Genomic DNA, 24,208 nt, shown 5'->3' with positions numbered 1-24,208 from the left:
TTTTTCCACCGCTTTAGAAAAGTTCCTGCATCGGTTCAATTGCGCTCCCTCCACCAGCTGCCAGCATATTTTGCAATAACAAAAATGAGGGTTACAAAATGTCCATGTATCTCTTTTTTTTCATGGATCGACCTTATTTTTTCTAATTTCCAGTAACTGCGCAACATGAAACAAGAACAAGTGAAATTTGCATTATAACATGCTCCCTGTTAATGCAAGTTAAGTTGCTACATTAGCCAGAGGAAGGCCAAGCACTGATGACTTGATCTAGTGTGTGACCTGTCAGTAAATTCCTTGGTCCTGTGGAAACTGACACTCAGCAGGGCACTGTGACGTAAACCTGTCCAGATAACGTGACAAACATTCATTGATCATTGTAAGGCAGGAAATTGTAACCTGGGAAGTTACCAGACACCCTGACAACATAACACAACAGCTGGGGACACATTAAATATTTACATATAATAAAAAAAATATGAAGGCCTCGGTATGTATCTTCATTCACTTATTGTATCATCATTCGCAACTAACCATTTGCCTACCTAGCGAGCAACGTTTCACTGAAAAACACATATCGGCCTATTGCTGTGCTCTTTCTGTAATGCCTCAAAATGGCTTCCAAATGCCATGCTCGCTAGCTCTGAGGCACAGTTATTTGTGGAGGAGTAGCTTGCGTTGGCCACCATTTAATCACCAACCGTCTTGGCAGCGATCAACAGCGTTGAGAAACCAGAATGGTGAACTTCCCAAGATGATACGATGTAAGCGTTGCCATTGCCAGTGGCGGGAATTGACAACGAACTAGCTAGTAACAGCTAGCTGTTCAACGCAAGATATAGTAAGTGCTCAACTAAAGATAAATTGTCGATTTTGATATTACTGTATTTAAAAATAAAATTATCCATGTATCACTGAGTTTAAAATGTAACAAAATGGTAAATATGGAAATTGGTATTTTTACGGGTTGGGCCAAATTGGAGTAGTTTCCATCGATTGTCTCTGAAAGATAATCCTGTGTGATTATCTGGTAGTTTGAGGTGTGTTAAGAGTGATTTTTTCTCCTCGATCTGCTCAGTTCGTGGTCGGTCTGACAAACGTAGAAATTAGAGTCGTTCATTATTTTGGGTGGAAAATCCTGAATTGTATGGTCAACATCAAGTCGGGTCAAGCCACAGTCTTTACGATTGTGGTGTGAAACGTAACGATACCCCATTCGGAAGGGACCTGAAGGTCGTGCTGCCCAGCACTTAAGCAACTGATTGTGTTGCATATATCAGTCTGGTGTCACATTTGAGGCCCATGCACCACATCCGGCTCTCTAGTTCATTTTATATGACCAGTGAAAGTTTCCCACAATTATTCTTTGACTTGTGTTCAAAACTAGCTATAAAAATGATAATGATCAAATGGGCAGGGTCCCACATGGTACATATTAGGTGAGGGGGGAAAAAAGCATAACTGTGTCGTGGTGTAGCCACGCGCCCTGTCCCTAAATCAGGAGTTACCAAATTTTCTGAAACTAAGATTCACTTGGTTACTGCTTTAAACCAAGGACCAACAAACTTAACCGTCATTCTTGCCATACTGTTGCACCTCTAGTGATCATCAGGGCAATAATAGTTGTGTATTTTTAATTGTTAGTAGTTTTTAAATTCAGTTAGTATTCAGTAGGTTTTGGACCAGGCGTGTCAGTTTTTTCAAAAAAATGCTTTGTATTAATGTTATTTTTATTAGTTTTATTATTGGTTTTAGTTTTTTTGAAGTCTACGGATTATTTATTAAATACAATCTCAGAAAAAAGGTCACAAAGTGTAATGAAGTAAACTACACTTCTAAACAACTGTTTAACCTCCTTTCTTCGGTATGGATGTTTAGCAATTCGAAATCAATACATTTAAAATGGACCATGAACGTTCATGCATGATATTAATTGACAAACGCCATTTTTGCTGTAATTATCGCTTCGTGTGTATGTAGCTGTGTGCGTGCACACCCCACTTTACACCTTCTACTGTGATTTGCAAAGAGCCCTTTTAAATCCAATCCAAGCAGAATATGATACGAATATGTCCGGAACACGTGCATCCTTTGGAGTAAAAGGTCCAGTGCGGTGTCGCTCATCTGGACCCCATCAGGTTGCATGTCCGCAGGCGATCAGACTGGCATCCCTGTACCAGGCCTGCTCCTTTATTAAAGCCTCAGCCTCCTGTGACCCGGCACACACAGAGTGGGCCTCGGGGTACGCTCACACATGGTTCCCATAGGTCATTTGGCTTGTTTGTGACTTGCGCGTTTGATTCTCTCGCAGACCACATGTGGATTGGGAGTCGAAGAAACAAGGCGCAAGGGGCCGTTCCCCACAAAACATCTGCTTAATGATAGCGTACCCAAGGGGAGGGGCGAGCGCTGAGGGGGCTCGGCAAAAGTCGAGACACACGACTAGAACAAGGTGAATTTCCACGCTTGAACTCTGTTGTTGTACACCATGTTCAGCGCGTTTAAGTCAATCCCACATTTCCCTGCGAGCAAGATTTTTTTTTTTCACTTGCAATCTGCACATAAAAGAAAGACGCATAATGTCAGCGGTGGTAAAAACATGCTCTGAATACACTCGGGGCCTTCAAGGCCTTCTCTGCTGGAGCAAACACTAAGCAGAAGCACTGACCTACATTTACAGCTTGGATTGATTGCATCACGGTAATTAATTTCCAAGAATTTATCATCAGTTCACAGCATGTATCTTGGTCGCCAAGTTCTTAAGACTTATATCGTAAATGCTGATTTTTCTTTTATCCAATCAGATTTCAGCTTCTATATGTTGCCATGTAAATGTAATCTGCCCAAGGCCTTCACAGTCCTTACCGTTAGCGCCAGATTTGACATTTACCACTCAAGGGCGCAGAGTGATGGCTTCATTTTTCTGTCCACTGATTGGTTGAGCTAAATAGACTGCTATGTTTAACCATCTGATTGGTTGAACTAAATATATGAGCCAAAGATATACTTACAAGGGAGGACGATGTCAGACATCATTTTAAAATCAATTTTGTGTGTTCAATCAGCCCGCCTTGCATGTTTTTAGAATGTGGGAAGAAATCGGAGCACCCGGAGAAAACCCACGCAGGCATGGGGAGAACATGCAAAGTCCACACAAGGAGGCCATAGCCGGGATTTGGTGTGTGTGTATTTCATAAGATTAATATTGATGTATTTCATGTAAATTAATTTTGGTTGGGGGCGGCCCGGTAGCCAGTGGTTAGCACGTCGGCTTCACAGTGCAGAGGTACCGGGTTCGATTCCAGCTCCGGCCTCCCTGTGTGGAGTTTGCATGTTCTCCCCGGGCCTGCGTGGGTTTTCTCCGGGTGCTCCGGTTTCCTTCCACATTCCAAAAATATGCATGGCAGGCTGATTGAACACTCTAAATTGTCCCTAGGTTTGAGTGTGAGCGTGGATGGTTGTTCGTCTATGTGTGCCCTGCGATTGGCTGGCAACCGATTCAGGGTGTCCCCCGCCTACTGCCCGGAGACGGCTGGGATAGGCTCCAGCACCCCCCGCGACCCTAGTGAGGATCAAGCGGTTAGGAAGATGAATGAATGAATGAATAATTTTGGTATGAACTCTTCTGACCTATCTCGTGTACGCTATCATGAAAAAATAATATAGACAGTAGAGGAAGCTGATGGAGGTTGTGTATAAATGCATGCATGCATTGGTAGATTTGGGGAGAGTATTTTGCACCGCGCCTAAAATTTTCCAAAATATCATCTCTGCATAGGGCGTAAAAGAGTCACTGACCTACTGTAGATTATACAATTACAATTTCAATATTCATATGCATGAACATATCGAGAAACCGTTCTTGTAACTGGAACAATGTGAAATTAAATCTCTGCTCGTGTGCTTAAATGTCCGACATTTGACTTTTCATTTTATATCGTCATATTTTGGAGAATAATTTATGGGCTGCAGCCTGTAGGCCTGGATCAGGAGATCGTGTATTGCCAATTTTTCAGGGGGGGGGGGGGTTGAAATGCAACCCTCTGAGCTCCGTCTATAAAGAAATACTAAATGCTGAAGCTGAGTTGAGTTGAGACCATCTCCAGACCCCGCAAATCTCTCTAAAATTGCCTTTAGGAGGACAACACACGTGTGCTGACGTGGAGAAGAATTTGCTCCTTGGCCTCTCCAGAAATCCTGCAAAACTTGTGAGTATATTAACATATTTTGCAAAGGAGGGCTTCATCCCTGAGAGGTTCGACACCCCGACATGTGTATTGATCATTTTATTTTTAATGCGAGAAAATGACCCAAAGACACAATGACACAAATACATTGTATTGGAGTTTAGGTCATCATCAACATCAACAAGATGCTTGGCTTTTTTTTTTTTGCCGCAGCCCAAATTGATATTTTACCTGCTCCGCTCCTTCCACGGTGATTTGGTTATCACAGCGGGAAAGGGACACTGCAAAGGAAGTGCTGATAAGATTGCTATGTTTGCATCCCCAGATAAAAGCGCGGCATGCGCAGTTGAGTCCAGACCGCCACTCTCGCCGTACATCGTTGATGGACATTAAAGCGGGCAGTAAAAAGTGGGACTTAATGCCGGGAAAGTGAGCAACAGACCAGACGTCGACATTTAAAGATACGAGGGTCAGTGCAAATTAGATAAGAGTGCCAGCACTGGTTTGGTTTATCACACAGGTTGGGTTAAAAATGTCAACTTGCCATCTGATTTATGTCAGCAAGGTCAACGGCCTGAAAACTTTGTCTTTTTAGCACTGGGTTTCCCCCTTATGAGCATCTTCAAACAATATTTGACTGCTTGTATCTTAACCACATGTTATGTTACGTCACAGTGGAATGGTTTGGTCCCCGATGACAGGTGTCAAACTCACTCTGCGTCATTCTATGTGCCCCCCCCCCCCCCCACACCACCCCCGCCCGCATCCCGTGAAAGCTTGACACCATTCAGTTCAAAACAAATTATCCAATCATAAAAACGTTAGTAACCAAATGCTCCGGCAATTATGTACGTGATGGAACAATTCTTAAGAGTTCCCACACCAAAGGTTGAATGTTGCGCTTTCTTAAAAAGAAAAGATTGATGCTGTTGCGGTTTCATTTCAAATGACGTTAAATGCGTCCCCGTATACACGAAAGATAAGCAGGTTGTTGAAAGCGGCTTTTCCACTGAACCGCTTCTACCCAAAGCTGACCTGTTTCCATCTTTTGTGGTCCATTCCACTTTTTTGAAGAGATGACAGTGGCACCTCCTCTGCTCTGCTTCTACTTTGCAGAACGCAGGGCGAGTAAGGCCATGATGTCACGGTCATCTGATTGACAGACATTGACATTTATGAACCACAATGTCATCACTGCCATTTGGTTGGCTAATACAAAGTAGACGTTTACGCTTCTGACTGCGGGTTTTCATCCACTGAATAAAACGGGAAGGAAGAAAAACAGCACAGTCTCCACAACATCCATTGTCGAAGCAAGAATGTGGGAAATGATGAATGGGCTGGTGTTCACCTTCTTGATCCTGCCACAATCCCTCCCACTTTTGATCGGTGCCTGTTGTAATGGAAAAGAAACAGAGGCCAGGCAAAATGAGGCCGGGACAGACCGGGGCCAGAAGTCAAAAGGGTTAGCCGTTAGCCATAACATGTGCAGCAAACAGCGATACACTCCACCGCAGAGCTAGTATGCAGTTATGGTTTCATCGTTATAACTGACACCCGGAGGTCAACCGTGACAATTCTATTACTTTTCACCAACAGCAAAAAACGGGCATTCGAACAGGGGTCAGTTGACTTTATTTCATATCCACGGTTAGTGTGAATGTGAGTGTGAATGGTTGTTTATCTATACAGTGAATTCCTGCGATTCATGGGAGATCGGGACCAGGCAAGCTCACAAATAGCGAAAATCTGCATATGCATATTGAAATGCATGGGGGGGGGATCCGACTTAATTGACTCAATTCATCTGGTAGGGCTTTCCGTACTTTCTTTGTGTGTATCTTATGGCAGGTACTGTAGAATGGTCAGACCGTAATTAAAATGTGCATGCCCAAAATATTTCCATACAGTAGATCGATCCATATTATATATACACAATTCGTTTTGAAATCACTCAAGTCAACAATAGTTTCTTTAATTTTTGTTCAAGTGAGTGTAAACAGGTTAACAAAATTATTGCAAAATCTCAACATTATTTATTACACATGACATTTTGACATTTTGGTACAGATTTTAGCAATGGATCATGCAAGTTGGCACATGTTTCGCCGGCCACATAAAATGACATGCGGGCCGGAAATGGCCCCCCGGGCCATGAGTTTGACACCTGCACACTCCAGTAATTAACTGGACTTTTTTTTTTAATGTGCAGTACTGAGCAAAATCTTTCTTCTTTGAATTACTGTATCTTTAAAACCCTTTCATGCACCCTTCAACATGATAACATGATAAACTGTCCACTGTAGTAACCGCTGTCCCTGAAAGGGTTAAATAAGAACAATAGAGGCGTTTGGAAATGATTTTTTATTAATCCACACAAAATGTCTTTTTTTTCCATTTAGGTTCCAAAAAGAATAAAAACTAAAAACAATTGTTTGCTAACAATGCTCTTTTTTTTAGGGTATTGCGTAACATGAACATAATTTATCATAGCAAAGCTGCAATTGTACTTTTCATTGCATGCTACACACGCTTAACTGTGACAAATGACCATGTGGTGTTGATGTGACAGCTTGGGTTTTATTTATTTTTTTGTACTTTCCAATTGAATTCATCACAGTGGTGCGCGACAACATCTTGAATAATGATGGCTTAAAGCACAGTACGGAGATAAAAATTGTTCCGCTAAACATACTTCCACTTTTGTAATTCAGCCCAGGAGCTGTAAATACACCGATCTGTTCCTTGCAAATCTTTTCTTACTGTTTTGGAGCAACAGCTCAAGATATAGTATCACTTCTCCCACAGTCTCAAAAGTTAGCAAGGGGGCACCCACACACACACACACACACACACACACACACCGAGAACGCTTGCTCCCATATGTGAGGGAGGGAGGGCTCAAGTCACTAAAAGTCGCACGCCTCTGTGCAATACACTCATTTTTTTGTGTTCAGCCTTCAGGTAAGGACATGGTACCAGAATTCCTCACATCCAAGACTTGACAAAGAGGAAGAGGAAGAGGAAGGCTCAATGTGTGCCCCCACTGGACCCGCTGCCTCAGTACCTGAGCGGTCATTTTTTTGGGGAGGCTGAGGGGAATCAAGAGAGACAGCAGACAGAGATGAAGAGAACGAGAGCGATACAAGTCAAATGGATTATCTGACACCAGCTTGGATTGGCCGACATGATGCTTAAATTTTGGGGGGGCTCTCAGAGCAAACTGTACAAAGTCTTGACTGCGCATGGAGAGTCTGGCTGGTAGCAAGCACGCTGTGCTACCCTTCATTTTAATTCACTCAATGAGGAAGACTTCAACCTATCCGTGAACTTTTTTTCTTTCTTTTTTTTGGCCAAATTATCGCAGCTGCCTGGAAGTAAGACCCACAGAACGGCAACCCAGAGAACAGTTTTGCAGTGTTAAGAAGCAGGTGTCTTACCGGAATACGCATTAAATCGATCCCTTCGTAACTTGGACTGCAGGCTTTCTGATTTCCCAAAAATAGAGACCTCAGAGGAATACCGGCTGGAGGATCCAGCTTTTGAGTCAAACATAAAGCAGAAGGGAAATCAGAGGATTTCATACAGGTGCTTCATAATTTGGATTCTGTGCGGAGGTGGGGGGGATCTGACCCGACCCATACTGGCGGACTGTGGAGGGCTTCCCTCCCTGCCCTCCCCAGCCTATCTGCGCCCCCAGCAGCATGTCCCAGGCTCTGAGGCTACCTCGAGTCCTCCACACAGCACACTACCATGATCAGATGTGCTGCTGGAGGGAGTAAGGCTGCCTTGTCCTTCTCCAGGACTGACTTTGGGACTCATTCTCGCTCTGGGACCAGCCACTGGTTGAGGCCCGCCACATTGTTTGCCTCGTGGTCTCTGCCTCTCCTGCTAGCTCTTGTAGCTCTCGCCTTCTCCCTCCCCGGCGCAACCTGCCATCAGCTCAGGAGAGACAGACTGAGGCTCACCATACCGTGGAGCCACAGGGCTCTGCGGAACATTTCAGAAAGCGAGGGTGTGTACAAGCCCAGGGCCACTGGGGGGCCCCCGGGTCGGACCGGGGGACCACAGGGTAGGCACGTGCGCAGTTACAACCATCTCCAAGGAGACATACGGAGGAGGAAGCTGTTCTCTTTCCAGAAGTTTTTCCTGAGGATCGACAAGAACGGAAGGGTCAATGGCACAAAGAGCAAGGATGACCCTCTCAGTAAGTAATTAAAAAAAAAAAAAAAGCCGCACACACAGTTTTATCTGAAGTCATCAATTTAGAGTTTTACTGTGTACGTATTGCATGTGACTTCATTGCACTGTTGTTCCAAGAGTCTCAGAGGAAACCCGATTCTTTCCTACGAAATGAAGCCATCCCCGGTTGTTTAGTTTCAAACCAGACATCCAACGGTATCTGTCCTGTCCAAACACTCAGCATAGAATTGGTAGCTCTCAAACGGCTTTAGAAGGAGCAAAGACAGATAACCTGCCCATTATCAGGGAGTCTTCACAGCCCAGAGTAAACGCTGATAACGACCAACAAGCGACAGGGAAAGGGGATATGGATGTCAGCCCCGATCATGCTTCTATAATCTTGCTGCCTCTCTGTGTCTCCCAGTTGAACAAATTACGCCCCCCCCACGCACCCCCAGTCAGAGAGATTTGGTTTCAGAAGGAACTTTAAAGCAATTACACGTATCGGGCTTCTCGATAAGCGTTGCCTATCGGACTCCCGGCCACTCACATGCTCCAGTGGGTGTGTGATCTTAGAGCTTCCGACAACGACACATGTGCTCAGCGAGTACTCGCTCACATCTTCTCTTCACGTGCTCTTTTTTTTTTCTCCCTCCCAACCCCGAGTGAGTGTGTGGAACCTTTTAATGTTCTCCCCCCACCTGGGGAAGCTAAACCACACTTTCAATCAAAGGGGGCAACAATGTCAGAGGGAGATTTTGTTTTGACAAGGTCATGACATAAGCAACTTTATTTACAGGGCGTATTAAACGGCGATGCCTTTACTGACATATTTATTTGATGTTTCTCTTCAGTTGTAAAACTGTCATGCAGGGTGCACAGGTAACTGGCTCCATTATACGAGTGGTGTGCGCAAATGCGCCTTGAACTTTACGTACGGCGTAGAACGTCACACTCTCGAGAGTGTATGCGTCACCTTTTTCAAAAGTCAGGAGGATTTTTAGCGTGGCCTGTCCATCAGGGAGGGCATCGAAAATGAGCCGATGGGATGAGTTGGAGCTACAAGTTCATGAATGGCGAGGCTGATCATTGTGGTCACATCAAAGCCGTGTGTCCTCCACATCAATGGGGCTGCCATCAAAAAGCTCTGTCCGGAGGGGGTCCGGGGACACTGTGTGGATTTTGTGCTCTTGTATCAGGTTCACACGGTAAAGGACACCACACAACAGTAGCTTCAGTCTTTGCTCCCTGGGGCCAGACATGATCCCAGGTCTGATGTCTTTTGTCGACTTGACGCAGTCCCTTGAAGTGACCAAATATCTCGTTTTTGTTCTTATGAGTGGTAGAACAGCCTTGCCCGTCCCCGAGCATAAAAAATGCAAGGCAAAAATTGTCCAAGCAGTTCAAATATGACAGTACCTCGGATAGATGTGTGAAGGTGCTTGGGATGTGCAAGCGCTGGTTTAGGGTGCTGCTTCTGGCCCAACGAGGGCCGAGCGCAGTGTATCTCAACTCATTCACTCCCAAAGACGTTTTTAAACGTCTTTTCAGACTTGGTCCAGAATTGGCTGGTACTGAATGAGTTAAAGAGCTAGGATCTGACTCTCCCACAGATTTATAGGGATGCCAAACTGTCCCACATGGCATTCAAACCCGCTGGAGCATGTGTTAAGGTTTGGACGAGATACTGTGTAGATAGAGCAAGCTTCTTTGCTAAGTATGTAAATGCATAAGCATGTGTTTAAATATACTGTACATTATATGTTAACTCGCTGAGTGCTGTTTTTTATAGACCACTTGCAACTTACTGTACCTTGTACAGTGGTACCTCTACTTACAAAAGTCTCTTCCAATAAAATTTTCAAGTTGTGAAATGCCTCAACAAGAAATTATTGCCTCTTGTTAAACAATAAATTTCAAGATACAAAAGGTATGGGATGCTCCGCGCAACTCAGAGTTTCCTGAACGCCGCATACTTATAGCTGCTCTGCGATTGGCTATTGCCGAGCATCATCCTGTCATCCCATTGGCTAATAGGGACCGCTACCGTATGTCTTTTTGTGTGTTGATAGATCATTTTCGGATAGTTTTACGTAAATGTGAATCACACAGAAAAAGTGTTCACCAGTCAGGCGATCACTCACGATGCTGATGTTTGCCTCGGACGTTTTCGGAGGATTGTTAAAACCCGACAAAAGCAAACGTCCCTGAATCAGTTCTTTACAAAACGCCAGTCAAAAATCACTCCTGAGAGAGAACATGAACTAAAGAGGGCAAAAAAAAACAAAAAACGATTGGGACCAAGTTAAAAGTTCTCTTTATGCTATTCTTTTCTTTTTTTACATTATGTACAACTCTCGTTTATTGTGCTATAATCTAATTATAATATATATTTGTTCTATATTTTGATGCATATCTATGCTTTAGAAAACATTTATGTCTGAATTTTGGGGGGCTTCGAACGGCGTCTCGACTTTTCTTGTTAAGAAATGTATTCAATTTTGTAAGTAGAGGTAGCACTGTACTTTAAATTCCCTGACTTGGTCGCTTATGGTACAAGCCTGTCAACAAGTGTGCGTATGCGTGTCGGAGTGTGTGTAGGTGCCATGTGTGCACGGAGATGCCTGTGGACATGTTGAGTTTGTGCAAGTGGGTTTTTCTTCATACACATTCGTCTTCTTTAATCAGAGCCATGGCCTTTTGCATGGGAAAAACAGATGGAGCTCTTACAGAGGTTTGGGGAAAAAACAAAGAGGGAGATTTGTATCTTTTCACTGAAATGACGCTGAGGTGTGGTCCTATTTTTAAGTGCTATCGGGACATATACAGACTCCTACGTCAGCATGAAAAGGAAATGTTATTTTGCGCCAGGTGTGAAGATTAAATGTTAAAAAAAAATGTAATGAGTAAGGAAGGATCGCAAAACAAGCTACAAATTGCATGCCTTCTCGTATCTTTTCGGGAAAAACGCTTCCATTCCACAACCAACGCACCATTTGCAGTTGTTGAGCGTATCCAACAAGCCACACATTACCTTAGCTATGTTGCTGCATTCCAAATCCACATAGCTGCTTCATTAGGTACACATGCACAATCTAATAGGATTCAGTACAGGGATTGGGAGCGGGGGACAATTTTCCTCCCCCCCCCCCCAACAATTTTGTTGAAAAACAAAACAATTGCATGTATTGTACATACATAGGAGTCCTCGGTTTGGTCCTGTGTACAATGTTGTCAATTTGCACATGGCTTTTGCTTGTGAAAACTCCACTTGTACTTATTTTGGGGTTTCACCAATCTGAGAAAAGAGGAAAATTTGTGAGGCTACAATAAGATCAATCATTCACAGTTATTTCACAACGGTTGGCATTTGTGCACAGGTCGGGCTTTCATTCGCAAGGGTCTAGTTTGCAAAGTTACTGACGTATTTATTTTTTATCGTTTTAAACAATATGTATAGTGTTTCAGGATATCTCGCCGCAGTAGGAACGGAATGCATAAACCGAGAATCCCCTTTAGAGCATCAGAAACAATTGAAGGATGTCCTTTGGTTTGGCACAATGAGTACAGTATTAAAGTACCATTTAGCATTGGTGAAGAATTGCACTTGCGTATTATCCCTTGTTTAGCGATGTGAGATGTACAAAATATTCCAGGCAGCTCCCAGAATGTTGCAGTGCAGTTCTACACTACTGCAAACTACAATTTTTACTTCTTGAAAATGTACGTAATATGCAGCACTGAGCAGAATGTTTTTTCCAGCTCTTGTATGAGATCGTATGAATTTGTACACGTGTAGCCAATGCTGAGTGTACAGTACATCCATCTGCTTAATGTGTTCATGAGCATACATGAGCACGTGAACGCGTGTGCGTGTGAGCCAGAGCATATACAAGCTGTCTCGCCCCTGCCTCCGGTGGCTGACTTTGATCAGTGATCATTACAGCCTTTTCTAATCCTCCCTCCACCCCCCCCCCCCCCCACCACCAGTCTCACTGTCATGGCTCCACTATCCTCCTCTGTTCTCTCACTTTTCATCCCTCCCGTGTTTACAGAGCAGCCAGACCCGGCCATAGATTGTCTTACATCCTCACTTCATCCCAGACACCTGATCCCCACACAGAAACCAGCTCCTCTCAGATCTTCAATGGCCGTTGTGTCACAGTCCCCACTGCCGCCTTGCCGCTTCAGACCTCATCGCCCTGAGGTGCCACTGTTTGAACTCGAAACTGATACAGTCCCGACCTCGCGGACAAGGAGAGAAGCCACCGTGCTTTTTAAGGGAGGGATTGTTCTTTTTGGAACACACCTGCGTGCTCCACTGTCCACTCCGCGATACAGCTTCCGGCATCAGATCCGGAATAGGGTGTAGGCCTATCGCGGAAGCCGGTGCCATCCAAAAAGTGATCAGAGAGAAGAGTCGCGTTGATCAAAGCGCGTCGTCCCGTTCATCGTGATGGGTTGTCTCCACATGCAAGGGTGCAGCGGCTCAAGGAATTACTGAAGTGAGAGGGAGGCAGTCATGACATCAAACAAATCACGGGAACTCCAGACAGCCTCTTCCCGAGTACATTACATTGATTGGCGCTCGTTTCCTGATGCCTAACCATAACCATATTCAACCAGAATCCTTTCATTTTCAGTACCGACCAATTCTAGACCAAGTCTGAAAAGACGTTTAAAAACGTCTTTGGGAGTGAATGAGTGAACACTGTCCTCATATGCACTGAAGGAGCCCTTTTACATGAGTGTTACCCAACCCTGGTCATTTGGTACCGGGCCGCTCAGAAAGAAGAAGGAACTTACATTCATTCCATTTTATTTATTTCGCAATGTGAACGATGTATTATTTTGAGAAATTACCGGAAACTCTGTTACATCTGTCTTACAGTATATCTTGACGCAGGTGAAGGCGCAAAAAAGAAATCTCTATAAGTTGCACAGGTTCAGCAATTCTTTTCAAATATTTGTAATGTATTTCGGAACCCATCTCTAAATTCATCTTACGGGGTCGTTGAGTACAACTTTCTCATTTTATCAGCTGCTGTCAACCTACCCAAAAGATGTTAGTGTTATGCACACTTGCATTTTATCCCCTAGGGGCCCATGAGTGCCCCAATATGTCCTCCCTACGTGCTCATTGCTAGCTCTCTTCTCACATACTGCCTGTGGAAAATGAGACAAGTAGTTGTTGTGGTCAAAGGACATATTGGGAAGTTATATCTCTCTGACCTCTTACAAAGACCGCATAGCTGGGGTATAAATTAGCCCCACTAACAACCATTGAGAACCTTGAATTATTTGCCGAGGGACTCAGGAACCTGACCAAGCAAACGCAATTAAACAAGACGGAGATTCTCAGTCGTGTTCACCCATTCATTTTCAAATTGTGCAGCTGAAACCGATTACACAGTTGTAAATCTTGTTTACAGTTGTAAAACTCCCATCCCGTGTTCCCTTGCTTAGGGGTTCCTAAAATGTACCGGTAATCATACTTTTGTTGATGTTTAGAAGGAAAGAAAAGACTCATTAGCATCCCACACGACACAGGTGACAGACAATGTGCATTGTTCTCTTCTCTTATCTGCAGCAGGAAAACATTAAACACATTTACATCCCTTGCCATCTCAGTGTTGTCTTTGTAGACTGAAAAGCGATTCACATTTTTCCATAGAAACATTCTGAATGGGCCGCATGTTAATAAAATGCTGTTGTTACTGTATTGTAGGTATTTTGGAAATCACATCGGTGGATGTGGGAGTGGTGGCTATCAAAGGGCTGAATAGCAACTACTATCTGGCAATCAGCAGGAAGGGAGAGCTGTATGGAGCGGTGAGTGTCCGGGTCAGAGGTCCCATAGATGCTTTTAGACACATCATGGTGATCTTATCCCCAAAAAAAAAAAAAAAAGATGTTATCTGTTAATCCCCTGCAGTTACATTTTGTCGAGTGTTCGCACAGGAAACACAAGAGAGAACAGTGCAGTCTCAAATTGGATCCCAGTGAACTTTGAGGTCAAACACAATCTGATTTTAAACAAGTGTTCCCACTGGTAATAATGGTGAGTCACTGATGGTACTATACAGTGGTTGACTTCCATGCAGACAACATGCTGCAGGCTCATTCCCAACTACACACCTACAGTGTAAATGTGTCAGACTGCAGGGTTAATAAAAAAAAAGACCCTTACAGAGTTTGTAACATTTTAACATAATGAAACAAGTTGATCACTTTTAATATGAAATTCCAACGTTAACGACAAAAAAGAAACACGTAATACTTTTACTGACGCCACTCAATTTGCAGACTGGCTAACCTGAGTGAAAAAGAAGCCAACTATGTTCATTCGCTGATGAAAACGTCACTCACCAGGCCAGGCCCCGCCTTTTAAAGCCACACACATTCAAAGTCATGCGTACACAAATACATTTGTTTTTTTTATCAGAAATTCTTAACTGACAAAAGAATGAAATTTGGCTTATAGTAATTTGGTATTTCTCTTCACAGTTTTTCTCTTAAAAAGGAGTGTAGAGTCTTCTCCTTTAAAAATAAAGTCTCACAACAAATCAGGTTCTGAAATGAATTACTCAGCGTCATGCTAAATGACAGTTCAAATTGTTGATTTTAATGGTGTATTTTTTTCATAAATTCTTCAAATTTTCAACTTCAGGGGTGTTCAGATGTATATTAGGGAGTCGTTGCATGGACAAACTTAACATATTTCCAAGTAAAACTGTTTTAAACAAGGAGTGTGAAATTGACACATGGCGCCTCCGGATTTTTCTAGAGGGAGTTTGGCATTGACTGCACCCTGAAGGAGCGCATCGAGGAAAACGGCTACAACACCTATGCGTCAGCCGAGTGGAAGAACAAGAAGCGGCAAATGTTTGTGGGTCTGAACATCCACGGGAGGCCTGTGCGAGGGAAGAGAACGCGAAGGAAAAACACAGCCACCCACTTCCTTCCCATCATGGCGTGAGCCCATCGTCAAATGAGCTGGAAAAAGGACAAAATGCAGCATTGGCAAAGAGAGGCATTCCTCTCCTGAGGGTGAAGACTCTTACTAGGAAATTTTAGAAACAAGGCACTAACACTGACAAAGAACAGAGATCATGTACTTTATTTGCGAGAGGAGCGTGTTTTTGTGTTTGATGTGGCACAGGATGCAATATTTATCTTATTTCTGTGCCAAAATTGAGCTAAAAGGCAAATATAAATAAACATGACTCGCTCAACTAATAAGCAAGTGTAGAAGCAGACAAGTGGGTGTCCTTTATCATTAAACTGTAGGGGGCCCAACAAAGCAGTTGATTACTTAATGCCCGTGTGTTGTCTGCACTGTACTGATTTATTTATTTTGTGATTATTTAACTAGAGGGGTACACTTACGTCCTGAGCATTCCTTGGCATTCTTCATGTTTAAAAAAAAAAAAGGATTTCTATCAAGTGGTAATAAAATACTGTTTTTAATCCTCTGCATCCCATCTGTTGTGTTCACCGCACACTCTGGACTTGTGAGTGTTCAGGTCGCGGTATGTGAGTCTTTATCTGCATGGCTGACAAGGCAACCATTAATGTCTGAGGGCTGGCTAATCCATGTGGCAACCATTGCTCTCATTATCTCCCTAACTGAGCGGAAACATAAAGACAAGACAGGAGGGAGGGAGAACGCTCCACTGATATGGGTTGTAGATGCAGGCGGAATTGACTTCAAGCCGAGGACACCCATGATGAAAAACGACTTTCAAGCACCTGCTAAAAATATGAATATAGAAAAACGTGCCTGTCCTTGGATGCTTACTGGTTGCTGCGACATGACCTATGTCTGACCACCCACTTCCCTCAATCCTCATGCGTGAGCATGCTAATCAGTGACAGATGCCTCGATGGTAGATCAAAAGAGCACGGTGTGGGACATTAATGCCAAAATCTGCTGGGCCTCATGTCTTCTTATCTTGTCTTGACAAATATCAAGATTGGTAAAGCTACGGTACACTGGGAAGGTACGGGGGTGTGGTTCTCAACAAGAGTCGTATTGTCATATTGCTATTGCCACCAAGTCAAGACCCCTTGAAGGATGGATGGATCGATAGATGGATGGCTGGACTGACCGACCAAATGCTAGCTAGCAAGATAGTTAGCTAGCTCGCTAGAGATTCAGATAGATAGATAGATAGATAGATAGATAGATAGATAGACAGACAGACAGACAGACAGACAGACAGACAGACAGACAGAGAGAGATAGAGATAGAGAGAGAGAGAGAGAGAGAGAGAGAGAGAGAGAGAGAGAGAGAGAGAGAGAGAGAGAGAGAGAGAGAGAGAGAGAGAGAGAGAGAGAGAGAGAGAGAGAGAGAGAGAGAGATAGATAGATAGATAGATAGATAGATATTTTCCTTTTGTGGTGACTCAAGGAATACAAAATGCTGCAGTGAAATCCTCCAGTGGCATGGTATTTACTTTATCAGACAGTTGGCGTTACTAAATCCAAGCTAATTTAGTTTACACATTCCCATGGGGGAAGTCTTTGGCCCCCTGGATGAAATTAAACCAGAGTAGCCTTGAATTTTCTTTAATTCATTCCTAATGGCTCTTGATACTATATAATGAGGCACAAGGGAAATAACCTAAATGGAGCTAATGAATAGCGGCCTTGTAGGGAGTGTGGTCCATCAGCAGACACCCTTGTCCACGACCCCTCCTCTGCCATTAGCACCAGTGTCGTTTGTCATCGTGTGCATTTGCACTCCCCAGACACTTGAAAGTGTTCAAACTTCCTCTGGGACGCTGGCATATGGGGGACAGCAATAAGAGAAAATAGCTATGGCAATCTTTTATCAAAGTTGGTCCTCGCATTCTGGCGCGGGAATTCACTGCGGCATAATGCGATCCAGAAACAAGTGGAAAATGGCTCTAGGCTGAAAACAACTAATGAATACTTATACTGAGAAGTCTGGTGCAACACATGTTTGTAGTGGGTCGCTACCGAATGTGTTGCGGCTGGGAGAAAGGCTTCTGAATATATTCTGTCAGGCAAAAATGTTACATTGCGTTTCAATGGACAATGTCACAAGAAAACTTTTCGTTGTTCTTAGATTTTCTGCAATAAAACTATTTAAACACCAATTTCACCCATAAAGTGAGAAAAGTTTGAAAACATAGTAAGGACCATAACAGTGAGGTCGCTGAGGGGTCAATTTCACAAGACCCTTGTAGGTTCATTCTTACGTTTGAAAGTAGGCTAAATGCTATAAACGTAGCATTTTCCCATAATACCACAAGGTATCGACTTGCGCATGTGTAACTCAAAAAAGCTGTTGGGTTTCTTTTGCATTTGTTTTTAGATTTTGCCCTAAATTATACCAATGCGTTAAAAAATTAAATTATATTGTTCAATCATAATTTTATGTTTTGTTTTGTTTTGTTTTAATCTGCAGTGGATTATTTGCATTCCATATTTTATTCCCACAATGCCACGGGCTAGTCAATACCCCGTGACATGATGGAAAAATGCTACATTTGTAGAATTTAGCCTACAACTGCCTTCCAACGTATTTCAGAGTATGTTCAAATGTACGTTCAAATTAACCTCCGCTCTCCCAAACTCCTGCTTGTCAAGATCTGTCATTGGATTGATGTTATGGTCTGATGACATGGTTACGTTATGTTGTAAGTCATATTGCTGGTGGAAATGTTTATGAAATAAATTATCAAGGTCTTTTTTATGTCAAAGATTTGCCCTTTGAACTTTTCATTCCACCTAAGCTTTTCCTCCCTATGCTGTACATTACTTACTGAGCTTCCACTCCACACCAGTAGATGACGATAACTCAACCTCTAATATTAAAACAACAGCGGGGTTGTTGTCAGGAAGTGGCCCAAAAAGTTAATAATGGACTAAACACCAACATGATCTAACCGAAGGAAATAGTGGCGCATAAAAACAACCAGGATTTTTTTCGGGAAAACGGATTTTATTCATTGTAGATGTTTTCTTCTGAGCAGTAAAGCTGAAAAAAACAAGCGGGTCATGAACGAGAATTTTAACAGAGCTCCCGGAGCAGGGAGAAGCCGAAATGTTCCAGCGGACCCCGCACTCCCAAGCACTGGTTGGGACAGCGACAGTCGGTTAACATTTTTCAATCAAAGGGAACCTTTGAGGCAGCCTCGAACATACCACCCAGCTCCCGGGGACTGCAACATAAGCACGGCCACTGAAAATGGCGCTGCAGGTGGTAGTGGAGGTAAGGAGCATATACAGACAGGCGGGCTAATGCTAGCTAGCCTTTAGCGTTCAGGTTCGAATCCATCTTCTGAACTTGCACCTGTTTTGTTAGGTTATTATAGGCCAAAGTGTGTCACCTTGATTTAAACACATCTTATTTTAGTATTCTCTTGACGAAAAGGCAAACGACTTTCGCCATGTCCAAATGTGGAAGTGTTACTGTGAGCGCAAGTCGAAAATAACCTCCGAATAGAGCTATTTTAGCACTTAGCGTTTTTATGTTGTGTCGTAGGCTATTACGAAGCTACTAGCGACGTTTAATATATAAGCACCATTAAAAAATGCCATCTAAGTAAAATCCACCAGTACACAGAAAGATATTAACGCTGTGGCAATTGTAGGTTGTAGTCAGCTGACCGGTATTGCAAAATCATTACATTACAAAACAAAATGCCATTGTTCCTTTTCCAAGTAATGTTCCTATATCATTTTTTAAAAAGCAATCATTTGAATACCATCGAAAATGCAAATATTTCTGTCACTCATTGGTAGCGCACAAGGGTTAAAAAAGTGAAACCCACACGATGCGTGTCAGAAAAGTTCCAGGACTACAGTTGCGAAAAATATCATTCAAACCCAAACTCAAACGACAATCAATTTATTCCCATCAGTGTGGGCCCGATGATCAACCAGCACGTCTACAAAAAGACCCTGTGGCGTTTGCTTTGTTCATTTTAGCGAGAAGAAACATGTTGTGGCCTGAGAAGTGAGAACATGTGGCTGCTTCATCATGACAACGGCTCGAGCATCTGATAGTTCCTTGCTAAGAAGCGCAAGGCTATGCTGGAGCAACCTCCCGACTTAATCGACTTGGCTCTGTGTCATCGCCCCCACCCCATCTCAAGCTCAAGTGTGTTATCAAGGGGGATCCGTTTTCATGATTTGGATGACGGAGCTGTGGAGAATCCTGGAAGAATCCTTCCAAGAGTGTATGACAAACTAATAGTTTTGATTTGAAGCATATCTTTTGTCAGGCTATTCCTGGAACCTTTCTTGACACACATAATAGATTACATTGCCATCACATTATTCCACACAGAGTGAAATATTTCAAGTTATAATTATATCTTAAATTAAAGGCCTTAAAACCCCTAAATTCTGTTATCTTTGAAAATTTAGACCACAGTGGTCCCTTGAGATGCGAGGGACCGACTAACTTCGTTGGACAGATTTGCTTTTGTTTCGACTCACGATTTGTCTTTTTTTTCTGGGGAGGCTGTAATTGATTCATAATATTTTCTTTCATTTCAATGGGGAAAGATTCTTTGAGGTATAAGTATTTTAGGTTTCAAGCACGGTCATAGAATGAATTAAACTCGCATCTCAAAGCACCACCGTATTGTGGAAAGTTATTGTATTCTCTTTGAGATAATTGTGTCACCAATCTCCCGTTTTCTGCCTTTAGACAGTAAAAGACAGAGTGGAGGCCAGCACAATGTCAATGCCAACAGTCCTTCTGTGTCTATGGGGTTTAGTAATTTGGATTCCTTGGTTGAGTCGTCCAAGCTCTCTGCAAGCGCTCCAGAATTTGTCCCGACTAGCGTATACCAAAATGACGTAAGTAGCATAATCAGGCTATTCTTATTCATTTTTTTAATTTCCTCTTCGAAAACAATGTCAAAATGAAAATTCACTTTTGTTTTTTTGGCTTTTTCCTATTAAGGTCCAGACTTTCTATGAGGACAATGATGACACTTTCATTGCTCCGTCCTTGGCCGACATGGTGCGGGATTTCCTTTGCCACCTGAGCTCCTCGCCTGGAATGTTTGAGTCGGACGTTGAACACATAACAAGCGTGCTTAATTCCTACGTTACTACAGTGGAGTTGTTGACAGAACTGGTGGATCTGATTTACACTGAGGTATGACTCCTTCTGTCTGGTTTAGCTCCTCATTGTCTGTACTCGGGTTGCTCTCAGGCACATTCGCTGTACAAAAGTCTCTTACAGAAGTGCAAATATTAGGGGTCCGCAGCTCTCTTTTCATTTTCCTTTTCGTTGCAGTCCACCGCCATTCCCAACTTCGCTTACACGGGAGCACGACTTTGTAACTATCTGTCTCATCATCTCAACCTCAGCCCACCCAGCGGGAACTTTCGTCAACTGCTCTTACAAAAGTAACGTTTCCTTCCATGATACACTACCTGCCCGGTCTGTAACTTCTTTATTTTTTTCTTCTCCACACAACAACAAAGCTTTGTGTCTTTTTCAGGTGTCAAAAAGAATTTGAGCAGAGAGATGTAGCCGTGCAAGGAGACCCTGACACACAGAAAAAGTTCCACGCGTTTGTGCTCTTTCTGGGAGAGCTCTACCTTCATCTGGAGGTAAGAAATCCTTTTTTAACTCATTTGCTAGCGTTCTCACTCATCCATCCATTTTTATTGCGCTTGTCCTCATTAGTGCTGCAGATGCGCTGACGTCTGCCCACTAATCGGCAAACAACCATCTTGGCTCAGGCCTCTGAGCAGAGATTCACACCCAGAACCGTAGAACTGTGAGGCAGATGTACTAACCGCTAGTACTGTGCAATACACCAAATGAGTTTTGTGCACTCGGTGTGGGGTTGATCCGTGCTTTAAGGTATGCATTAAGATATCCTTTATTTGTCCCACACTGGGGAAATTTACAATTTGAGTAAATGCCACTCCAATTTTCTCCCACATGCAAAATGTGAGAGGCTACTTGTCCCCCGTGATCCTGAAGAGAATATGAGATACAAAATAGATAACCAGACAGGGGGCATGGGGTTGTAGCACATCTGCCTCACGGTCAAAAGGTTTGCCGTGTGCTCTGGAATTGACAGCAGCCGATCGGTCAACAGAGAGACCACCATTGTAGCGTCATGAGCGAAAAGGCATTTCATTAGTTTTTTGTTGGTTTTGTTTTTTTTTTTTTAGATAAAGAGCGGCAAAGGAGCTTTAAATCGAGCTCACGTCCTCCTGTTCGCTTTAAAAGACCTGTTGAACACGCTGCTCTCGAGCCCCGTGGATGCAAACATCATCTGCGCTGTCAAATTGCTCAAGGTTCGAAAGCCGCAATGACTTGGCTCGTGTGGAATTTTGCAATTGCTATATTGTTTGGTTTATTTAATTGATTGAACTTTTCGAAGCTGACAGGTTCCGCCTTGGATGATGCTTGGAAAGAAAGAGGAAACCCATTCATGGAAGAATTGATCCAGAGGATCGAAACTATTGTCCTGGATGCCACATGCAGTAGGTGTGTTCGCGGAAGCACCTCAACGTGTTGTATCAACGGGGGCGGGGAGGCAGTACAATTAGCAAAGCGGCATGACAAAGTGGACTTTTTGCCTCAGGGATGTCCGACAAATGCTTCTGAAGCTGGTAGAGCTGAGGTCCAGTGACTGGGGAAGAGTGTGCGCCACAGCGGCCAGCAATGCTACACCCGACAACGATCCCAACTACTTCATGGTGAGTGCGACGTGTGCTGGACTCCTCCTTCCTCCTCTATTTGTTTATTACTGAATCTCTGCTTTTTTCGGACAGAATGAGCCCACTTTCTACACAGAGGACGGAACGCCTTTTACAGCAGCAGACCCAGGTAAGATTATGGTGGAGGAGCTGTATGAGAAAAAAAAATCAGATTTGCACTGCTTTGGTTATGATTCTATTTGCGTTTTGTTTCCTTGTTTGGCTCACTGTGTTTCCTTTGTTCAAGTAGTTTTATAAGGAAAGCTTTTCTCCTAAGTGAGGCCATTTTTGCTTTCACAGAATATGCTGAGAAATACCAGGAGCTCATGGAAAGACAAGACTACTTCCACGATTTCGGTGGAGAAAATGAAATTGAAAATGATGAGTAAGTCTCCTATTCCATTTGCTTTTTTTCTTGTATCCACATTGTCATCTCCTTAAATCCGTTTGTGGCCAATAGTGGAATTGAATAGACCCACGCGTGGGCAAACGGTGCTTAAGGGCTTCGTTTAATTTTTACATAAATAAGTGAGCCATTTTATTCACATATGAAGTAAAAGGGGAAAAAAGCAACTCAAAATAGTTTCTTTTAAACATGATTGATTCTCGTGTTTTAGTTTTATTGTGTGAATACACAATAGTTGTGTCCAAAGGAAAATTATCTTTTGAAGAGCGATTTTGGTGGAGCGTCTCATATTTGAGTGCGTGTTATTCTTAAGAAACGATGGTCTTTACTGATTCCGCCGTTTTCTTTTCAATGCTCATTTTCACAATCAAACTTCGGCATCATGATCTTTTCGCCGTTGCTCATTCTGTAATCACTCCACGATCTCTCCCATTGGATGTGCCGAGATGTCGTCACAGTGAAGGCTTGAGCCCACCCGACGTGGCACCAACCTCAGCGGAACACTTTTGCGCACTTGCGCCGTGGCAGCACATTGGTCAAAGGCGTAGTGTGCCAAGCGCAGTTGCCTTATTGCATGCCGTTCGTAACCTTGAAAGTAGCATGGGCCTCTGATTCAGTTTACGAATACTGTGCAAAGGAGGAAAAAAAAGTCCAAGATAACTCCTGTGTGCCTGCGTGTTACATTTCTTTAACCCTATTCACAACAAGGCTACATGTGTCCCTTCACAATTTAGAGAAAAACAAAATGTCTCCCTGCCATGTTCACAGAGACGACTTTGACGACGAAATGGATCCCGAGATCGAAGAAGCCTTTGAGAATTTCTGTTTAGAGTCGGAGAAGAAACGACAGCAATGACACCGGCGGGTACCTCAAGTACGTTGCCCAAATGTTGTGAAGCAAAACAAACTACTGTATCATAGCCTCCAAATATAAATTGGCTGTCAACAAAAAGCGTTTTAACAAAGCTGTTTATAGATGCACATCTGATCCTTGGCTTCTGGTCAGTGTAGAATAGAAAAGGCAGACAATCGATGAAATGATTTATTAACAACAACAAAAAAGTTGAGGTATTAATATTTTCTTCGTTCCTGGACACTTTGACTGTTTTGTTTTTCCTGCAGTATATTTTAGCCTTTTTGAATCTAGTTGAAGCTCCAAATAACCACCAAGAGGAACATAGTTTGCTGTGACGTTTCTTTTTCTCAGAAGTGTTCACATTTTGTTCAAACGTCTACAGTAGGTGAGTATAAGTCTGAGACTATGTTTAAAAAAAAAATCTGAATGTAGGAATCAGTCGGTGGATCACTTCTACTGCATCAAACGTTCGTTGTCATGAGACTCAGACTGTTTATTGGCAATCTACAGAGGCTGTATAAAAGAATGTTGTTTTATATATACAGTGTGCTCATATTATTTATAGTATTGTTTGCCTGCAATAAAACCTTTATAATGTGACATTTTATGTTTGTTCATTTGAAGTAGGTTATTACGGTCAATGTAAATTTAGAACTAGTAACCACTTTCTCATACAGTAATTCAAGATTATTGACCTTTATCGGCCCTGCTCTCTTATTGACACCACTTGAAGTTTTTGTCTGTAACAATACACAACCATTTTCCTGTAAAAACAGTTTGTCACATTCTTTGTTGCCATCTCTGAACTCCAAATAGTCTTCGCGAAAGAGGTTCGGTGCGCTGAGGCTAAAGGTCACCCTCACAGTCTTC

General features: G+C 43.0%; 2 protein-coding genes and 1 long non-coding RNA gene across 4 annotated transcripts; all 3 read left to right on the top strand.

The window, feature by feature from the left end:
• The first annotated feature begins 969 nt into the window (after positions 1 to 969).
• On the top strand, positions 970 to 7,252 carry LOC127601754 (uncharacterized). The gene is made up of 4 exons (XR_007962631.1): positions 970 to 2,449; positions 3,063 to 3,175; positions 4,135 to 4,205; positions 7,142 to 7,252. It is a non-coding gene; the product is annotated as an uncharacterized LOC127601754 (long non-coding RNA).
• A 5-nt stretch (positions 7,253 to 7,257) lies between these two features.
• On the top strand, positions 7,258 to 15,838 carry LOC127601720 (fibroblast growth factor 10-like). The gene is made up of 3 exons (XM_052067286.1): positions 7,258 to 8,391; positions 14,095 to 14,198; positions 15,154 to 15,838. The coding sequence occupies exons 1-3, from the start codon at positions 7,938 to 7,940 to the stop codon at positions 15,343 to 15,345; spliced, it is 750 nt and encodes a 249-aa protein (XP_051923246.1). The 5' UTR covers positions 7,258 to 7,937; the 3' UTR covers positions 15,346 to 15,838.
• A 2,369-nt stretch (positions 15,839 to 18,207) lies between these two features.
• paip1 (poly(A) binding protein interacting protein 1) lies at positions 18,208 to 23,938 on the top strand. 2 transcript variants are annotated; one of them, XM_052067237.1, is made up of 12 exons: positions 18,462 to 18,609; positions 19,336 to 19,579; positions 20,056 to 20,207; positions 20,314 to 20,511; positions 20,653 to 20,765; positions 20,861 to 20,972; positions 21,546 to 21,671; positions 21,758 to 21,864; positions 21,962 to 22,076; positions 22,152 to 22,206; positions 22,377 to 22,461; positions 23,251 to 23,938. In XM_052067237.1, exons 2-12 carry the CDS (start codon positions 19,528 to 19,530, stop codon positions 23,336 to 23,338), a joined length of 1,203 nt encoding a protein of 400 aa, XP_051923197.1. In that variant the 5' UTR covers positions 18,462 to 18,609; positions 19,336 to 19,527; the 3' UTR covers positions 23,339 to 23,938. The 2 variants fall into 2 exon arrangements, with proteins under 2 accessions (XP_051923196.1, XP_051923197.1); XM_052067236.1 differs by lacking the exon at positions 19,336 to 19,579 and having other exon boundaries at positions 18,208 to 18,609.
• The last annotated feature ends 270 nt before the right edge of the window (positions 23,939 to 24,208 follow it).

Source organism: Hippocampus zosterae, chromosome 6 (assembly GCF_025434085.1).
Source record: "Hippocampus zosterae strain Florida chromosome 6, ASM2543408v3, whole genome shotgun sequence".
Classification (NCBI taxonomy): domain Eukaryota; kingdom Metazoa; phylum Chordata; class Actinopteri; order Syngnathiformes; family Syngnathidae; genus Hippocampus; species Hippocampus zosterae.
Note: the sequence above shows the minus strand (reverse complement) of the source record. Positions and strands in the feature narration are given on the sequence as shown.

Excerpts from the sequence above, each read along its gene's own strand:
- LOC127601720 (XM_052067286.1), top strand. The coding sequence starts at position 7,938 with ATGATCAGATGTGCTGCTGGAGGGAGTAAGGCTGCCTTGTCCTTCTCC. Across the intron at positions 8,392-14,094 it reads GAGCAAGGATGACCCTCTCA|GTATTTTGGAAATCACATCG; the intron begins GTAAGTAATTAA and ends ACTGTATTGTAG. Across the intron at positions 14,199-15,153 it reads AGGGAGAGCTGTATGGAGCG|AGGGAGTTTGGCATTGACTG; the intron begins GTGAGTGTCCGG and ends GGATTTTTCTAG.
- paip1 (XM_052067236.1), top strand. The coding sequence starts at position 18,396 with ATGAACGAGAATTTTAACAGAGCTCCCGGAGCAGGGAGAAGCCGAAAT. Across the intron at positions 20,766-20,860 it reads CGTCAACTGCTCTTACAAAA|GTGTCAAAAAGAATTTGAGC; the intron begins GTAACGTTTCCT and ends TGTCTTTTTCAG. Across the intron at positions 22,207-22,376 it reads TTTTACAGCAGCAGACCCAG|AATATGCTGAGAAATACCAG; the intron begins GTAAGATTATGG and ends TTGCTTTCACAG.